We start from the raw sequence: 18,528 nt of genomic DNA on the forward strand, positions 1-18,528 counted from the left end.
CTAGCCAGCCCTTTCATGTCTCAAAACTTATTGTTTACAAACATAGATGCTTAAAGAGGACATGGTTGAAGACCTACCAAAAGCTTTGTTGTTTTTAGAGTTCCATATAAATCTAATGGCAACAATGGCTTGGCGAAAAAAGTTGCACCGAATGACAATTGTTGGTCGACTAGGGATAAATTTTGCCCTTCAAGAACAACCTAGAGGCCCCAACCATCACCACATGCTTGAGTGAGCGATGAAAAAAAAGAAAAAGAAAAAAGATAAATGAAAAAGCTTATTCGGATTAGCGTTAATGAATGTCTAGACCAAAAGTTTAAAGTTTACCCCTCACTTAGTTGGTTTCCTTGACCAAAAGTTTAAAGTTTACCCCTCACTTAGTTGGTTTCCTTGACCAAAAGTTAAAAGATTACCCCTCACTCGTTTGGTTTCCTTAAACCTTGTAATTATTGTTGATCCAAAGCGCACTCTGAGAGTTTCTTCTTTACCAAAAGTTTGAAGTTTGCCACTCATTTGGTTTCCTTAAAGCTTGTAATGTTTATTCAAAGCACACTCTCACATAGAAACTGAGAGAGAGAGAGAGAGAGAGAGAGAGAGAGAGAGAGATGGTCTCCGACAAGGAAGCAGGTCAAGAGGAGCAGCAGCAGGATGGGCAAGCGCCGCAGGTGAGTAAGAAGGCCGCACAGAAGGCTGCAAAGAAAGCTGAGAAAGCTGAACGGCTTCTCAGCCGTCAGATGGCTGCCGCAAGTGTGTCAGGGGAGGATGCATCCGATCCCTTGTCATCACATTATGGAGACGTGCCTCTACGAGAGATTCAGTCTTCACAGATTAGCGGCCGCACCTGGACCGAGGTTCGGAACCTCACGAAGGAACTGAAGGACAAGACAGTACTGATTCGCGGACGCTGTCACAGCACCCGTGGCATTGGCAAGATTGCCTTCATCGTGGTCAGAGAAGCAGGCTACACCATTCAGTGTGTTTTTCAAATGGAGGAGAACGTGGTGAGCAAGGGAATGGTCAAGTTTGTGAAGAGCATATCCAAGGAGTCTATAGTAGAAGTGGAGGGAATAGTGGATGTGCCCAATGCACCGATCACTGGCACCTCCCAGCAGGTTCCTGGCGATTCTATACTTTATGTGACTGCGCTGGTTTAATCCGATGCTTTATACTGTCATTAAATTATATATAGCAGTGCTGATGCTCAAGGACACAGAGAGAACTTGTATATGTGGATGGCTTGATCGAGAACTTGTATATGTGCAAAACATCCTTGTCCAGTTGTATATGTGGATGGCTTAGTTGAGAGCACATTGACAGGTTTTTCACTGGTGATGCAATAGTACATACAATGAGCTTCAGCTTAATTAATGACCTGCATACAAATGTTGGAATCCAGATTTTTTTTTTCTGTTGATGCTGTTACACGTATAGCAACTTTTGAAGCTTGCAAACATATTTGGAGCTCAGCTGGCCCTTTTTAATATGAATCATGGACAGAGTCTTGTTTGCCAATGTCTACTAGTGTGGTCATTTTACTGACTATAATTGGCCGATTCATTTTGTAAAGGCTCATTAGTAAGTTTACCTAATCTGAGGCTACATTGATGATGTAGGTTACAGTTGTGTAACACTGATTGATTATAAATGAAGTTGTGCTTATATGTTTTGAATGATTGGGACTAACCTGGCCATCTTTAGAAATTAGTAGAACACTATGGTGACATTTGGATTTTTGATATCTTTCCATGAAGGCATCATTCTTTTCACATTAAGAATGGCGTATGTGCTTCGATAGGAAGTGCAAATGTGTGAAATTTTGTCTGGAGATTCAAGATGGTTCAGTGGCTCATAAAAGCTGTACATCTCTAGGTAGAATTGAAGGGGCGCAAGGTTTACTGTGTGAACAAGGCTGCAGTATTGCTACCGATCAACTTGGAAGATGCTGCTCGAAGCGAAACAGAATTTCAAAGAGCTGAAGAGGTAAATTTGGTTGACCATGTAAGATCTGAAGTTACTAGTATGATTGTTACAAGAGAGCAAGCTAAAATTTTCAACATGAATGCAGCAAGGTGATGTTCAGCTTGTGAGGGTGAATCAAGACACACGGTTGAACTATAGAGTTCTAGACTTGCGAACCCCTGCTAATCAGGGAATATTTCGAATTCAATCCCATGTGGGCATGGTATGCTATTGTACATAAAAAACAACTATGTTTAGTCAATATCATTGCTAGATGTGTTCAATAATGTTTTGAGCCTTTGACCTGTTTTTGGATTTCCTCTGTCTGTTAGTATCTAATAAAAGCAAACATCTGTTGGCCTTGAGAGATGGCAGGAAAGCCCATAACATAAGCATGGGAGCAGTCTTGACATGGAGTGAACTGGTAGATGAATAAAGGATACTTGGAATTTACTCAACCTTTACATTATATTTTGTTTATGAGATCAATGAGGCAAGAAAGATCCCTTTTGTATTGATTGTCAAGGTTGAGCATTTAGATTCACTGGACATCGGGTACAGTGCTTTGTTAGCTGATTAGTCAGTTCATGGTTGAGTCTGTACTTGTGGTACATCAGGCTGGGCACAGAGACGTTTTAGGCATTTTATTTGCCATTGTTTATTGTGGTTTAGGCATTATTTGCAGCCAGTCGGCCAACATTTAATGCTGGCCGACCAGTCATATTTTGGGCATTTATTTGTCTTATATATTGTTTGGCTCCCTCCTCCACTTATTCATTCATCCTTGATAGTTTCTGGGGAGAGGGAGCATGTGCCAGTGCCTCTAGAGCCGGTGACTCACATTGTATCTGTATTGTCTCATGTCTTGGTATATGGATTCCATTTCTGGAGTATACATCTGAGTTCTCATCTGTATTGTGTTATCGCTTTCTTTTCTTTTGTCTTGTGTTCAGTAGTTTATTTCAGCACATGTTTATGCTTCCATTGCTGCACCACTTCTGACGTGGTATCAAATTTCAGGATTCGTGTTTCTGCTGTGTTTTCTTGCTGATGTCATGGACTATTTTCACCCTTGCTGATCAGGCGGCTGCTTCTCCATATAGGCGACCTGTTTGACCTGCGTTTTCTGCAGATTTGCCATCGCCTGCTGTCCAACACCTCCTGCTGCTTGTGTTTTCATCATCAGGTTGCTGGTGACAATACCCTACACCTGTTTATGCTGTGTGCAGCCTGCATTTTGTTGTTTTCAGCACTATTTTGGGCTGGGCGACTGGCAAAACAGGCCGTTTTGAACTGATTTTTTGACTTCATGTAGCAGATTTTGGCTTCTTTTGATCAGATTTTGGGTTATACTACATGCGAACTCTTGTTTTTTGTAGTCTGTGCTCGTGGTTTGGCTGTGTTCCCTCTCCAAATCCTTTATTTTCTCTGCTTCTTTTCTAAATCCCCTACAAATGGATCTTTTGTGCACCTTCACTAATGATACGCTATATGGAGATTCCAATGATGCTTTTGCAGTTTGAGAGAGGGGTTTGAAGACAAAGAAGTCGAAGGCCCAATGTTTCCACTATGGCAAGAAAGGTCATTTACAGGAGGACTGCACTAAGCTAGTGGCTTCCAGGAAAAAAAAGGAGTAGAAGACGAAGCGGGATGCGGACTCCTTCGACGAGTCTTTATCTGCCTCAAATGTCGATTCCGATCCTCTTGCCAAGGCGAAGTCCACGGCGCGGAAGAGATTCTCTTCTTCGGATCGTGGGAAGGGCTTAGTGGCCCCTTTCTCAACTGCTTTCTAGTGGTGGTGATGAGGTCATCCTTCCTGACTCTCCAGTGCCAAAGAGTGAGTGTGAGAGGGTGGTAAGATGGGGCAGTCGTGCTTGATCTATATGTCTATATGGATGCACAAGATCGAGAGAGAGACATCCCTGACGCATCGACAGAAGTTTGGCATGTACAAATCCTGGAGCTAGGATTGACATCCAGGTTCATGATGGGCTGGTTACTTGACAGAGAGCAGGTGGCTTTCGTCTGGAGCTCAGATGAGGGGACACTTTGGCGATGTGGCCAAAGACGGGGAATACATGGTCATTTTTGCACTGTGGCATTGGTGACAGGATGGTCACGTATGCTATATCAGGGACATTGTTGACGGACATTGAGAGCTGCTATGATCTTCTCTATCTTCAGGAGCTGGTACGATCGACATCGACATCAGGTTCTCTTCGAGGCACCTTGGTGGTGGCTTGCGTACCCACTACTTGGGTATCCATGGTTCTACTCTGGTGGACCTTATTGTGTGTACTATGATGCGATATTATCATTGTATATTGTATTGTATCACATCACCCATGATTTGAGAGAGGGTGTTAGCAGATTAGTCAGTTCATGGTTGAGTTTGTACTTGTGGTACAACAGGTTGGGCACAGAGACATTTTAGGCATTTTATTTGCCATTGTTTATTATGGTTTAGGCATTATTTGCAGCCAGTTGGCCAACATTTAATGCTGGTCGATCAGTCATATTTTGGGCATTTATTTGTCCTATATATTGTTTGGCTCCCTCCTTCACTTATTCATTCATCCTTGACAGTTTCTGGGGAGAGGGAGCAGGTGCCAGTGTCTCCACAGCCGGTGACCCACATTGTATCTGTATTGTCTCATGTCTTGGTATATGGATTCCATTTCCGGAGTATACATCTGAGTTCTCATCTGTATTGTGTTATCTCTTTCTTTTCTTTTGTCTTGTGTTCAATAGTTTATTTCAGCACATGTTTATGCTTCCATTGTTGCACCACTTCTGACATGCTTTTGGGGGGACAACTGTGATTTAGTAGATGTCCAAGTAGTGAGTCTGCCTTTCACTGTTGGAGTAGTGAGAGATTGACGTTACAATTTGTTGGTTTATCATATTTGGCTTATTATGAAGACTTCATATCATCCTTGGAACTTGCTACTTTCAGTGTGTGTTTGTGTTATAGTAGCAATATGAGAGTTGCATACACGAGATATGTAACATTGGTTGATAATGGTGTGCAATTTCTTATGAGCTATTTAAAGTTTAGATTGGTCTGTCACCCTAGTGCCCAAAAATTTCAAGAGTCGTAAGGCAATTCAAACGTAGAAATGATCTTCCTCCTCATAGTTTACAGCAGCAATTATGATGTACACAAGGGGTAATGGCTGTTTACAGCCTTGCTGCAGTGCATTCAGGCAATTTACTCTCTTGCTTCATGTTTGTATCCATGGAGTATGCTTGCTGTCCAGTTCTAGATAGATCAGCCATGTACGGCCACAAACTATCATGTTTGTGATGCCTCCATCTTGGAACCCATGAACTTGAGTGGTTTGACACTCTAATGGATTGCTGCTCATAGTTGGATGGCTGGAGTCTCCCTAGCCCAACCTTTGTTAGTAGATTAGTCAGCTCATGAGTGAGTTTGGGCCTGTGGTTTAGTGGGCCAGACACTGCAGTTATTTTAGGCATTTTTTAATTGTCATTATTATGGTTATTTTGGCATTAATGGTTGACTGACCTGATGCATTGAAGGCATTATTCATTGCCTATGTATTCAGGCTTTGTCCTCCACAGTCCTGTTTCAGCATTGGCAGATTCCAGTGCAGACCGTGTTGGAGAGAGGGAGCTGGTGCTAGTGTTTACGCAGCCAGCGACTCACTATTGTACATGAGTGTCCCGTGTTTGGTATATGGATTCCATCCATTTCACAAGCATATCTCTAAGTTCTCCATTTACAATGTTCTTTTGTCTTCTGTTTTCTCCTCTCTTGTTGTGCAGTCTATTACAACAGTTTTCTATGCTTCCATTGCTGCACCCACTTTTGACATGGTATCAGATGTTCGCGTTCGGGTCTTGGTAGTGTTTTCTACCATGAACAGTCAGCCCTCATAAATTTTTTGATGCTGATCAGTCTTTTTTTGTCTGGTGCAGCATGGGTGACCAGCTTTTGGGTATTTTCAGCCCTCAATCTTCTGCGTTTGTATGTTGCAGTTTGAGTTTTAATTTTTTGCAATATTTTAATGCTGCCCGATTGCATTTAATGCGCTTGCTACTTGTGTTTTTGTCATCTGCATTTGCATTTTCAGCATTTCATGCTCTTGCTGGGTGGGTGTGTTTTCAGCCTCTGTGAATGTTTGTTGGCTGTAGTCACTTTATTTCTCTCGTTTTTTGTAGACGTTTTGCGTTTTGTGATAAACTCCTCTCTACACTGTGTGTAAACTCTTGATAGTGCAGAGTGTGTTGTGTTTGGCTACTCTCTCTCTTTCTCTCTCTCCTCGTCTCCCTATCCACTCCAAATGGCTTCTCCTTGTACACTGATGACAAACTTCACGTCCCTGATTACTTAGCATGGAGTGTTGTTATAACCCTTGGGATGTGGTGTTGACCTGGAGTGTTGCAACTCCTAGGCTTGGGGAGAGCCCATTTGGTTCTATGGTTGGGAGGTGAGTTTGATGTCCAATCCCTTTTATTGTATGGCTTATGTTGTCTCTAGTGTGTAGATTGGATCCCAGGGGGACATATCACTTCTATCGGAGCGTTAACCTGCAATTGGATGCGAGATCTGATGACATGCACAAAACCACTTTTGCTCATGGAATTGTGATGGTTCACACTTGACAAGTATATCTTTATCGCGATTAGGGTGGTATGGGACACTACTGGTAGGAAGGGCATGCATGGGGGGATACGTATTGTGGATAGTGGGTACAATGGTAATGTGTTTTTCTATTCTAGTACTCGTGCTCGGGTGGTCTTGTATTGGGGTGATGCTTGTGTGCAAGGATTTTCAATGGTTTTGATGATTGGGGTCCGAGGACTTGCTATTTAAGGGCTATGGCAGATTGATATTATAAGCTAAAACCTTGTGGCCTGGATAAGCATCGAAATTTCAATTGATAGTAATGTTGATTTAATGTTAATGTTATTATTAATTTTAATGCTAACGTGACATTAAATGTGTTAGTTCATTTTAACATTTAATGTTTGTGCAAATATTATCGTTAATTTTAATGTTAACATTATGTTATTCTTAGAGTAAACTTTACTGTTAATGTATGGTGAAGTCGTAGTGTGAGAGAGAGAGAGAGAGAGAGAGAGAGAGAGAGAGAGAGAGAGAGAGAGAGTTGTGGAGGGAGAATCTTCACCTTTGTGATGCGAATCATTTGGTCCAAGGTTGAGATTGAGAGAGAGAGAGAGAGAGAGAGAGAGAGAGAGAGAGAGTTGTGGAGGGAGAATCTTCACCTTTGTGATGCGAATCATTTGGTCCAAGGTTGAGAGAGAGAGAGAGAGAGAGAGTTGTGGAGGGAGAATCTTCACCTTTGTGATGCGAATCATTTGGTCCAAGGTTGAGAGAGAGAGAGAGAGAGAGAGAGAGAGAGAGAGAGAGAGAGTTGTGGAGGGAGAATCTTCACCTTTGTGATGCGAATCATTTGGTCCAAGGTTGAGAGAGAGAGAGAGAGAGAGAGAGAGAGAGAGAGAGAGAGAGAGATGGCTCCACATAGCTTTGGGTTAGACATCGAGGAAACATGTTAGCTTCAAGTTGAACATTGGGGAGGGACAAACAATCATCCCTAAGTCAGATGTTAGGTGGAAAGTTTGTCGAAGTGAATTGGCAACATTGACAAGATTGACATGAACTGACGGATGAATAGCGGTAGTTGCTACATTGGGGGGTGTTTGATCTTCAAATCGATACGTCAGTAGTTTAAACGATTCAATTTTTTTTTTGGATTTTGAGATCTTGCAGACTCTCGCTCAGCTCGAGCATCCTCATACCATTGCAGCCACTTCTCCATCGTAGCGCTATGCAGCATACAAAATCAGTTCACCTTAGACTCCATGGATGTGTCCATCTTCTTCTCTATTCCGTTTCCCACTAGGACATCTCCATTCAAATGCTCATCCTCGTAGGAAGGCGACCAAGAAATCCTTCTCTCAGGACATTACCCTCTGGCAAAAATTTGAAGATTGTTTTGTTAATGTTAGTAATAGCAATAGTAGTTTCATCAATAAAATTGTTTTTGGTTCATATGATCTTTAAAAGGTTGTTAGATATATACATGGCCAAGAGGTTATAGTTTTGTTTAGATAATGGTTGTATTTACAATTTTATTTTTTATTGCTTAGTGTAGAGGTTGTGGCCCTACGCAATACTTGTCGATCGAATTTATCGTGCTCGATATGTGGAGGGCTCTACAATAGATTATTGGGATTAGATGGTATCGGATTTTGATCTATCGATCGAACAATAATATTAGATTATGGATTTCCGACTTATGAGCCTTAACTACATCGATATCACTCTTGGCATGTTATGGCTCTTTGATAAATACTCCTCTTTATATATTGCTTATAAAAATCATATATTTTCTTTTGAGCTTAATGGTTATTTTCATGTGATCGAGGGATGTTTATTTTTCAGGATCATAAAAATATAATGTATATATGATTTTAGGAATGAAGTTTATTTAATATTTTTTCCATCCAAGTGTTACTACTATATTTGTTTTGTTGAAAAAGTTAAATCATTTGATTCTTAATATAATTTAATTTCTTTTAGAAATAATATTTACATGAATTCAAATATAAGTGAGTATTTGAATCCGATATATGAGCATGTTGACGTTTTTCCGTTCGAGCTTCCTGACGGACTTTCGTTGTCTTGCAGAAATTTAGACCATAGGATTGAGATATTGCTCAATAGCCATCCTGTCTCTCGGCAACCGTATAGGTTCAGCCCAAAAGAGAAGGACGAGTGCTAGACGACTTCAAGACTATTTAGCTAAGGGTTTTATTGAGTCAATTAAATTCCCATGGGACATGCTTGTACTTCTTGCAAAAAAGAAGGATGACACGATGTGCTTTGTGTCGATTACAACGGTCTCAATAAGGTGACCATCAATAATAAATATCCGTTACCTAGGATAACTAATGATATGCCCCTCTAGGATTCAACCTGCATACGAGACACGATACAAGACGTACTCATGATAAAGGGAGCCAAATAGACGCTCCCTTTCCCTTGAGCCTGGAAGCTAGTAGCACTCCGAGTCATGACCATATCCCAAGGTTTGGTGTCCCATGCCACTAACCCACACCATCTCGGTGTACGGATCTGTCCAAGAGTGAGGGAGAGAGAGAGAACAACTTTGAAATGAATGAATGTTGTAAATGAATGTAAAAGTATATAGCGTGCCCAAGGGCAAAGTAGTGTGTTGGAGAGTGATGTCCATCGGAGATGGACCCTAAGTCTGTGACCACTAGTTGGAGTGTAGGAAGAAAAGGATACTGCAAAATGATGATGCTAGAAGGGCTTGGAGCACCAAATGCAAGCAAGAGAAGCTACGGAGATGGAAGGTGGCCCCTAGATGAGTGTAAACACAGGCTATGGATGAGTGTAAACACAGGCTGTGGATGTTACCTAGATGAGAAGCACTAGCATTTGTCTCTTGGAGGAAGAAACACCAAAAGCAAGTAGTTCGAGTGTGTAGGAATTGTTGCCTGGATGGTCTGGAACCAAATGCAAGCTGCAGAAGGTGATGAAGATGTTGCCGATGGCTGGAGGACGCCAAACGCAGCATGGAAGGGTGTCTCTCAATGGGCGGTAGAGCTGTAGAAGAAGATGCCATACACTAGAGCAACAGCTGGTCGAGTGGTAGCAGTCGATGGGGTTGGACTGCCACGTGTGTGTGGGCTGATGGCTGAAATCTGCACACAGGATGAGAAACCTGCACAAAAAGGGATGAGACTTAATGGGGGTAGCCTGTCTATTATAGATGAGGATGGGCCCTTCCAAATTAGGGTTTCAATGAACTCTCTCGAACCCACCCCATTTTAGGATTTTCATCAAATTAAGCTTGTTTTGGGGCTGTTTAAGTGGCTGTTCAGCAATGGAATGCATTTCTTAGCTCAATAGTCTCTTGTAAATAGCGCAATACATGCAAAGTGACTCTCTAGTGCGGTTGTGTAGGAGTCTTCATGAAAGAAGACCATAACGCCACCACAAAGGAAATGTCTGTCCACGTGTGGATATGCCTAATCAAGGAGCCAACAAGGCATCTATATTGAGTGGCATCTAGTAGGAGATTTACAGTAGGAACCATCTTGGACTTAGGGTCCATAGGGCAAGAAATAGGCTAATACTGGACCATGCCAACTCCAATAGTAACTTGAAAATATACATGTGCTAGGAGATAAAAATGTCCTATATCAACTGATAGATCTCAAGACTGAGAAAGAAGTGAAGAATTTCAAGGTCTATCATGTCAAATGCCTAACGTAAAATTTGTGGAGTCCAATCCATTCATTATGAGCCACTCTCTATAATAATCGGGTCATCTACATAAAAGATAACTAAAAACTTCTGTATGTGTTTGAGTTTTGAGTTTTGGGTTTAGGATTTGAGTTTTGCTTTGTGTCTGTGTTTGTCTCCTTGTGCTTTTGTTGTGGTCGTATACTCTGTGTTTCCTTAGTTCAAACCTTGGTGGTGACTCCACAGTCTTCTTCACATGGTATTAGAGCTGGTGCTCTTATAAAGAGTATCTTGTAGATATTCTGGAGTGCTAGTCTTTGCACGAGGCATACAATACGACTTGTAGCTGAATCACATTGTTACAGACACCTTCTTCTTGTGACCCCATGATGTCTTATTAGGCTTCTCCATCATTGGAGGCCTTGAGGAGGCACTATATGAGGAAGATGACACTCCACATTCACCCTCACTATCACTCTCTATGCTTACTCCCATGCTAGATATTCGAGATTTCATTAACCTCATAGAGTCGTAGTTTGAGGAGTATCTACGCAAAAAGTATGGACTAGAAGACATCCCTTCTTCCAGTTTGCTACTCCTTTCGGACTAGTTAGTGAGACTGGCCACCTTTCTAATCGTGGAGGTAATACGACATTTGGGACAATTGGCAACCTGTCATCATCATCTTGGCCAGGCCTTGTATTAGGTTTGTACAACCCTTTTGAGTCATTTGAATCAAAACCTTGTTTCGTTTTGAAGGAATTGATTAGACACAGAGATCGAGGTAGACATACCTTACGCTCAGTGAGAGAGACAGAGTGCGAGAGAGCAGAGTAGAGAGTGAACACGTTTTTCGATACAATGACGAGTGTACCACTTTAGGTTTTTAGATAGATATATGTATGAAAGTACAATGTGCTAATGGTGTGTTCACACTCGAGCACATATAAAAGCCATGATTGGCCCTTTATTCCCAACAACCTCCCACCTAAAGGCAATGTGCCTTAAGAGGAGAAAAGAATCGGCTAAGTCTAAGTATGTACAAAGCTGAAATAAATATATCTATCCAACTCCCATTATCTGTCGGTGATGAGCAAACCGCTTTGCTGGAAGACCCTTCGTGAGAAGGTCTGCAGGATTATCATCTATATGCACTTTGACAAGCTTAATGCTCTTGTTGTCAAGTACATCTCTAATGAAGTGATACTTCACCTGTATGTGCTTTGTCTTTGCATGAAAGACAGGATTCCGTGCTAGCATGATAGCACTCTGAATATCACAATGGAGAACAGGTAACTCTGTGATGCCAAGCTCTCCCACCAGACGTGAAAGCCATAAAGTCTCCTTGCATGCCTTAGTGGCAGCTATATACTCTACCTCTGTAGTAGACAATGCAATACACTTCTGTAGCCTGGAGATCCAAGAGACCGCTCCTCCTGTGAAAGTAAATACATACCCAGAAGTGGACTTCTTGTAGTCCGCATGACCAATATAGTCTGCATCCGTAAAGCCAACAACAAATGCCTTCTGCTTTCCAAAGCAGATGCACAACTCCTTTGTGCCTTTGAGGTATCTCATAATATCTTTCACTGCATCCCAATGCTTCTTGCCAGGGGTTGCCATGTATTTGGTAACCACTCCCACTGCAAAAGCAATGTCAGGATGTGTAGCAACCATAGCATACATCAAACTGCCAATAGCTGAAGCATATGGTATCTTGGCCATTTCAGCCTTCTCATCATCAGATGTAGGGCTGTCCTCTGCATTGAGTTTCACATATGGAGGCAATGGAACCCCAATTGTTTTCCCCCCCTCCATATTGAAACATTGCAAAACTTTGGAGATATACTTCTGTTGAGATAGATAGAGTAAACCTTTAGATCTATCTCTGAGTATTCGCATGCCAAGAATGTGATTTGCATCACCCAGATCCTTCATGTCAAAGTTGCCATCAAGACTTTGCTTCAATGAATCCAAGGCATGAGTATCCCTGCCAGCAATCAGCATGCCATCAACATACAAAACCAAGATAATCAGGCTGCCGTCTGCTGTCTTCTTGGTGTACAAGCAGTGATCCACTCGACTTCTATGAAAGCCTTGAGACTGCATGAATGTATCAAACTTATGATACCATTCTCTTGGTGCTTGTTTCAGCCCATACAAACTCCTTTTGAGTTTACATATCATTTGTTCTTTCCCTTGTTCAACAAACCCTTCGGGTTGCTGCATATATATGTCTTCATGCAGATCACCATATAAAAACACAGTCTTTACATCCATCTGTATGAGCTCCATATCCTCAGCTGCAACCAAGCCCAAAATGGTTCTCAATGTAGTCATCTTGACTATAAGAGAGAAAATCTCATCAAAGTCAATTCCATGCTCCTGCTTGTACCCCTTTGCAACCAATCTTGCTTTATACTTTGGTGAGGAACCAGAAGTGACCTTCATTTTGTAAACCCATTTGCATGGAAGGGTTTTCTATCCTTTAGGCAACTGCACCAAGTCCCAAGTGCCATTTTTTTCAAGAGATTCCATCTCTGACAGCATGGCTTTATACCATTTCTTGCTGTCCTGTCTGTCCATTGCTTCCTTGAAGCAAGACAGTTCACCACAGTTTGTCAACATGACATACTCAGCCACATTAATTGCACCAGGAACAAATCTGTCAGGTTGTCTAGTAGCCCTAGACGATCTCCTAACCCAATGGTCATTGTTTGCTGGCTGTTCCTGCAAATTTCCATTTTCAGCATGCTGTCCTGGCATTTTAGCCTGCAAATCAGCATTAACAACTTGCTGTCCTGGCTGTTCCTGCACATGTAATGGCTCATTTTCATGGGCAATAGCTGGCTGATCATTTCCAGCATCATTTCTTGCATTTACAGGTTCATTTACAGCAAGTATTTGTTGTTGTACAGCGGGCACATTTTGCTGTCCAAAAGGTATTTCTTCCCGGAATACAACCCTACGGACCTCCTCAATCTTTTCGGTTTGTTTGTGCATGTTATCTTTCCGGAAGATAACGTCATTGCTGTGTACTATTTTCCTTTTCTTGGGATTCCACAATTTATACCCCATTTCACCCTCGTCGCCATATCCTAGTAAAATGCATTTACAGGACTTTGGCTCAAGTTTGCTGCGTTTTTCTTTACGAATGTGCACAAAAGCCTCGCAGCCAAACACTTTCAGATGAGCATATGAAGATGGCTTGCCCGACCACGCTTCTTGGGAAAACACCTCCCCCCCCCCCCCCCCCCCCCCCCAAAGACCTGTTTGGTGACCGATTAATCAAGTGAACGGCTGTCATAACAGCCTTTGCCCAAAAACCATGGGGTAATGCAGCATGAGATAACATCGTATGGACCTTATCCTGTATGGTCCGATTCATACGCTCTGCAACTCCATTTTGGGGTGGATTATGAGGGGTAGTGAGCCCCCTATTTATCCCTTTGCTGTCACAAAATGCCTGAAAGGCTTTGGACACATTCCCCACCATTGTCAGAGTGAAGGCACTTAAGTGTCTTATCTGTCTGATTTTCAGCCAATACCAAGAAATTTTTAAACTTGTCAAGCACTTCATCCTTGCTACAAATAGGGTAAACCCATACTTTCCGTGTAGCATCATTGACAAAGGTGACAAAATATTTCTTTCCCCCTAAAGATAATCCTGGCATTTGACATACATCCGAATGTACTAACTCTAGAGGAGAAGATTTCAAAGAAAGACTTTTTGTGAGAAGTCTGTGCATGTTTGCCATAAATACAACGATCACAGTGCTCAAAATCAGCATAACGAAGACAAGGCAAGTAACCCAAACGAGAAAGCACTTTCATTCTTGTTTGACTCATGTGTCCCAACCAGCCATGCCACAAAGAAACACTTGGCTGCTCGATCACGGCAACAACATGGTCAGGCACACTAGATAACCTCCGGCAATAACCTTGGATCCCTTACAGATCTTCCATTTTCCATCACCAAAGGTGGTATGAAAACCATCATCATCTAGCTGCCCTGCGGTGTGGTGATCAAGCTCTTCTTGAGTTGAGGTACATGCCGTACATGTTGAAGTGTAAAGACAGAGCCATGCTGAAACTGTAACTGCACACTGTCAATACCTGCAATCTCACATGCATAGTTGTCCCCAAGATGGACAACACCATGTCGACCCCCTGTATAGGCGGAAAACTACTCACGATGAGGGGTGACATGAAAGAAAGCACCCGAATCAAGAATCCAAGTATGCATGTCATCATTTGTATCTGCAAGTAGAGCATGTGTACCAAAATGTGAAGAGACAAAGAGTACATTACTCCCACTGTCACTGTCATGAGTGACTACATTCACCTCTTCAATTTTTACATTGCTCTTCTTAGGCTGACTGTCCTTCTTCTCTTCCTTGCAATCATCTGTCTTCTTGCCTTTTCCTTTCTCTTTCTTTCATTTGTAGCAGTCACGTTTAAAGTGACCCTTCTTGCCACAATGATGGCATTCAACATCTTGTTGGAGCGCGCGGGTAGCGGAAGCGTGAAGATTTGCAGCAGAGGAAGTGAGCAGGTGAGTGAGAGTGAGAGTAAGAGTGACGAATCGATTTTGGGTGTACCAACAATGTGTTGGTACACAAAGAATAAAATTTATTTATACTTAGGGCCCGTAAGGGTGCATTCATATGTACAACAATAATACACGTGTAAAATACACGGAGGTGAATAAAAGGACCTTTACATCCCATAGCGGAAGCGTGAAGATTTGCAGCAGAGGAAGTGAGTAGGTGAGTGAGAGTGAGAATAAGAGTGACGAATCGATTTTGGGTGTACCAACAATGTGTTGGTACACAAAGAATAAAATGTATTTATACTTAGGGCCCATAAGGGTGCATTCACATGTACAACAATAATACACGTGTAAAATACACGGAGGTGAATAAAAGGAGCTTTACATCCCAACAACCTCCCACTTAAAGGTCCGGAGTGAATCTTTAACCAACTCCCACTAGTCGTATGCAATGCTCATGCTGAGCCTTGCCTAGACTTTTAGTGAGAACATCTGCAGGGTTGTCCTGTGTTTTGGTCTTGGTCAATGTGATTAGACCATCCTCCAGAATCTGTCTGATAAAGTGATATCGCACATCAATATGCTTTCTGCGTGAATGATACATGGCATTTTTAGCTAGATACACAGCACTCTGGCTATCACATCCCAACACTGGAGTACTCATAGACATGCCGAGATCCTCTGTGAGTCTGCTCAACCATATAGCTTCCTTAGAAGCTTCAGTAGCTGATATGTATTCAGCTTCAGTAGTACTCAGTGCTACGATGTTCTGCAACCTGGAGCACCAAGAGACGGCCCCTTCAGCAACTGTAAAGACATACCCGCTAGTGGACCTGCGAGTGTCTAAGTCACCTGCCATGTCTGCATCACAATAACCCTGCAGAATAAGTGCACCCTGCCCATAGCAAATACACTTTCTTTGTGTACCCTTCAGATATCTAAGAATACACTTGACAGCCTCCCAATGTGGTTTGCCAGGATTTGCCATAAACCTGCTGACAACTCCCACTGCATGAGCAATGTCTGGACGAGTAGCCACCATAGCATACATAAAAGAGCCAGAAGCTGATGCATAAGGGACTCCCTTCATAGCATTGGCTTCCATGTCATCTTTTGGGCTGTTGGCTTTACTAAGCTTAAGGTATGGAGGTAAGGGTACTGCGAGAGGCTTAGCTTCAGCCATGTTAAATCTGTCTAGTACCTTTTCAATGTACTTTTCTTGAGAAGATAAGAACAACAATTTCTGTGTTCTATCCCTACGAATCCTCATGCCCAATATATGCTCTGCATTTCCCAAATCTTTCATGGAAAAAGTTGATTTCAGCTGATCTTTGAGAGCATCCAAGCTAGTCTTTCTCTTCCTAGCTAGCAACATATCATCCACATACAAAACAAGTATGATAGGGCTACCATCTGTATCCTTTTTCATATACAAACAATGATCTGCATGGCTGCGCGTAAACCCATGAGAGAGCATAAAAGTGTCAAACTTTTTGTACCACTGCCATGGTGCTTGTTTCAGCCCATACAAGCTGCGTTTTAGTTTATACACCAACTGCTCTTTTCCAGGAACTACAAAACCCTCGGGCTGTTTCATGTAGATCTCCTCATCAATGTCACCATGCAGAAAAGCTGTTTTCACATCCATTTGGTACAGCTCTAAATCCAATACAGCAGTGAGAGCAAAAAGCACACGTAGTGTGGTCATCTTCACGATAGGTGAGAAGACCTCCTGGAAGTCAATCCCTTCCTTCTGTGCATACCCTTTGGCAACCAACCTTGCCTTGTACTTGGGTTTCCCATCAACTGTCTTTACTTTGTAAACCCATTTGTTTGGAAGAGGCTTTCTTCCTTTGGGCAACGACACAAGATCCCAAGTATCATTAGCATACAGAGATTTAATCTCTTCCTGCATAGCTAGCTCCCACTTATTGCTTAATTTGCATGACTTAGCCTCTTTATGTGTCAGAGGCTCACCCTCATCAGTAAGCATCACATAATGCAAAGAGGGGTCATACTTATGTGGCTGTCTTCTTAGGCGTGTAGACCTGCGTACCCAATGATCTACATTCTCAGGAATCAGATCTACATCTAGAGGCATGTTAATTTCAGCATTTATTGGCTGCTGTAGGCCATTTTCAGCATGCTGTTCATGCTGTACAGCACCTTCATTTTCATTTCCAGCACCTGCATTTTCATAATCAACAAGTCTATCTTGCTGTCCATGACCTCCCTGTGCTTCTATTTGCTGTCCATCATCATCTGGCTCAAAGATAACCGGCTGATCATCAATTTCAGCCTGTGGTACAGCACCGTGAGGCTCATCATTTGGGGTAATAGGTGGCTGCGAATTCTGAAATTTGACCTTTTTCATGTCTTCATCAGAGGCTAAAGTACTTTTCAGCAAATTTGCCTCATTAAACACAATATTACAGCAGTGAACAATTTTCTTGGACTGATGTAGCCACACTCTATAGCCAAATTCACCCTCATCACCATAGCCCATGAAACCATATGGCTTCCTTAGAAGCTTCAGTAGCTGATATGTATTCAGCATCAGTAGTACTGAGTGCTACGATGTTTTGCAACCTGGAGCACCAAGAGACGGCCCCTCCAGCAACTGTAAAGACATACCCGCTAGTGGACCTGCGAGTGTCTAAGTCACCGGCCATGTCTGCATCACAATAACCTTGCAGAATAAGTGCACCCTGCCCATAGCAAATACACTTTCTTTGTGTACCCTTCAGATATCTAAGAATACACTTGACAGCCTCCCAATGTGGTTTGCCAGGATTTGCCATAAACCTGCTGACAACTCCCACTGCATGAGCAATGTCTGGACGAGTAGCCACCATAGCATACATAAGAGAGCCAGAAGCTGATGCATAAGGGACTCCCTTCATAGCATTGGCTTCCATGTCATCTTTTGGGCTGTTGGCTTTACTAAGCTTAAGGTATGGAGGTAAGGGTACTGCGAGAGGCTTAGCTTCAGCCATGTTAAATCTGTCTAGTACCTTTTCAATGTACTTTTCTTGAGATAAGAACAACAATTTCTGCGTTCTATCCCTACAAATCCTCATGCCCAATATATACTCTGCATTCCCCAAATCTTTCATGAAAAAAGTTGATTTCAGTTGATCTTTGAGAGCATCCAAGCTAGTCTTTCTCTTCCTAGCTAGCAACATATCATCCACATACAAAACAAGTATGATAGGGCTGCCATCTGTATCCTTTTTCATATATAAACAATGATTTGCATGGCTGTGCGTAAACCCATGAGAGAGCATAAAAGTGTCAAACTTTTTGTACCACTGCCGTGGTGCTTGTTTCAGCCAATATAAGCTGCGTTTTAGTTTACACACCAACTGCTCTTTTCTAGGAACTACAAAACCCTCGGGCTGTTTCATGTAGATCTCCTCATCAATGTCACCATGCAGAAAAGCTGTTTTCACATCCATTTGGTACAGCTCTAAATCCAATACAGCAGTGAGAGCAAAAAGCACACGTAGTGTGGTCATCTTCACGACAGGTGAGAAGACCTCCTGGAAGTCAATCCCTTCCTTCTGTGCATACCCTTTGGCAACCAATCTTGCCTTGTACTTGGGTTTCCCATCAACTGTCTTTACTTTGTAAACCCATTTGTTTGGAAGAGGCTTTCTTCCTTTGGGCAACGACACAAGATCCCAAGTATCATTAGCATACAGAGATTTAATCTCTTCCTGCATAGCTAGCTCCCACTTATTACTGAATTTGC

General features: G+C 42.3%; 1 protein-coding gene across 1 annotated transcript in view; it reads left to right on the forward strand.

Annotated features, from left to right (window-relative positions):
- The first annotated feature begins 519 nt into the window (after positions 1–519).
- LOC148041155 (aspartate--tRNA ligase 2, cytoplasmic-like) overlaps positions 520–18,528 on the forward strand; it is a 28,634-nt gene continuing 10,625 nt past the window's right edge. The window contains exons 1-3 of the mRNA XM_087677084.1: positions 520–1,112; positions 1,870–1,980; positions 2,066–2,182. Coding sequence (XP_087533210.1) covers positions 606–1,112; positions 1,870–1,980; positions 2,066–2,182 — 735 coding nt within the window. The 5' untranslated portion in view covers positions 520–605. The remainder of the gene's footprint in view (positions 1,113–1,869; positions 1,981–2,065; positions 2,183–18,528) is intronic.

The sequence above is a fragment of the Lygodium microphyllum genome, chromosome 1 (genome assembly GCF_053477565.2).
Source record: "Lygodium microphyllum isolate KBCC chromosome 1, Lygodium_microphyllum_v1.1.10, whole genome shotgun sequence".
NCBI classification, from domain to species: Eukaryota; Viridiplantae; Streptophyta; class Polypodiopsida; order Schizaeales; family Lygodiaceae; genus Lygodium; species Lygodium microphyllum.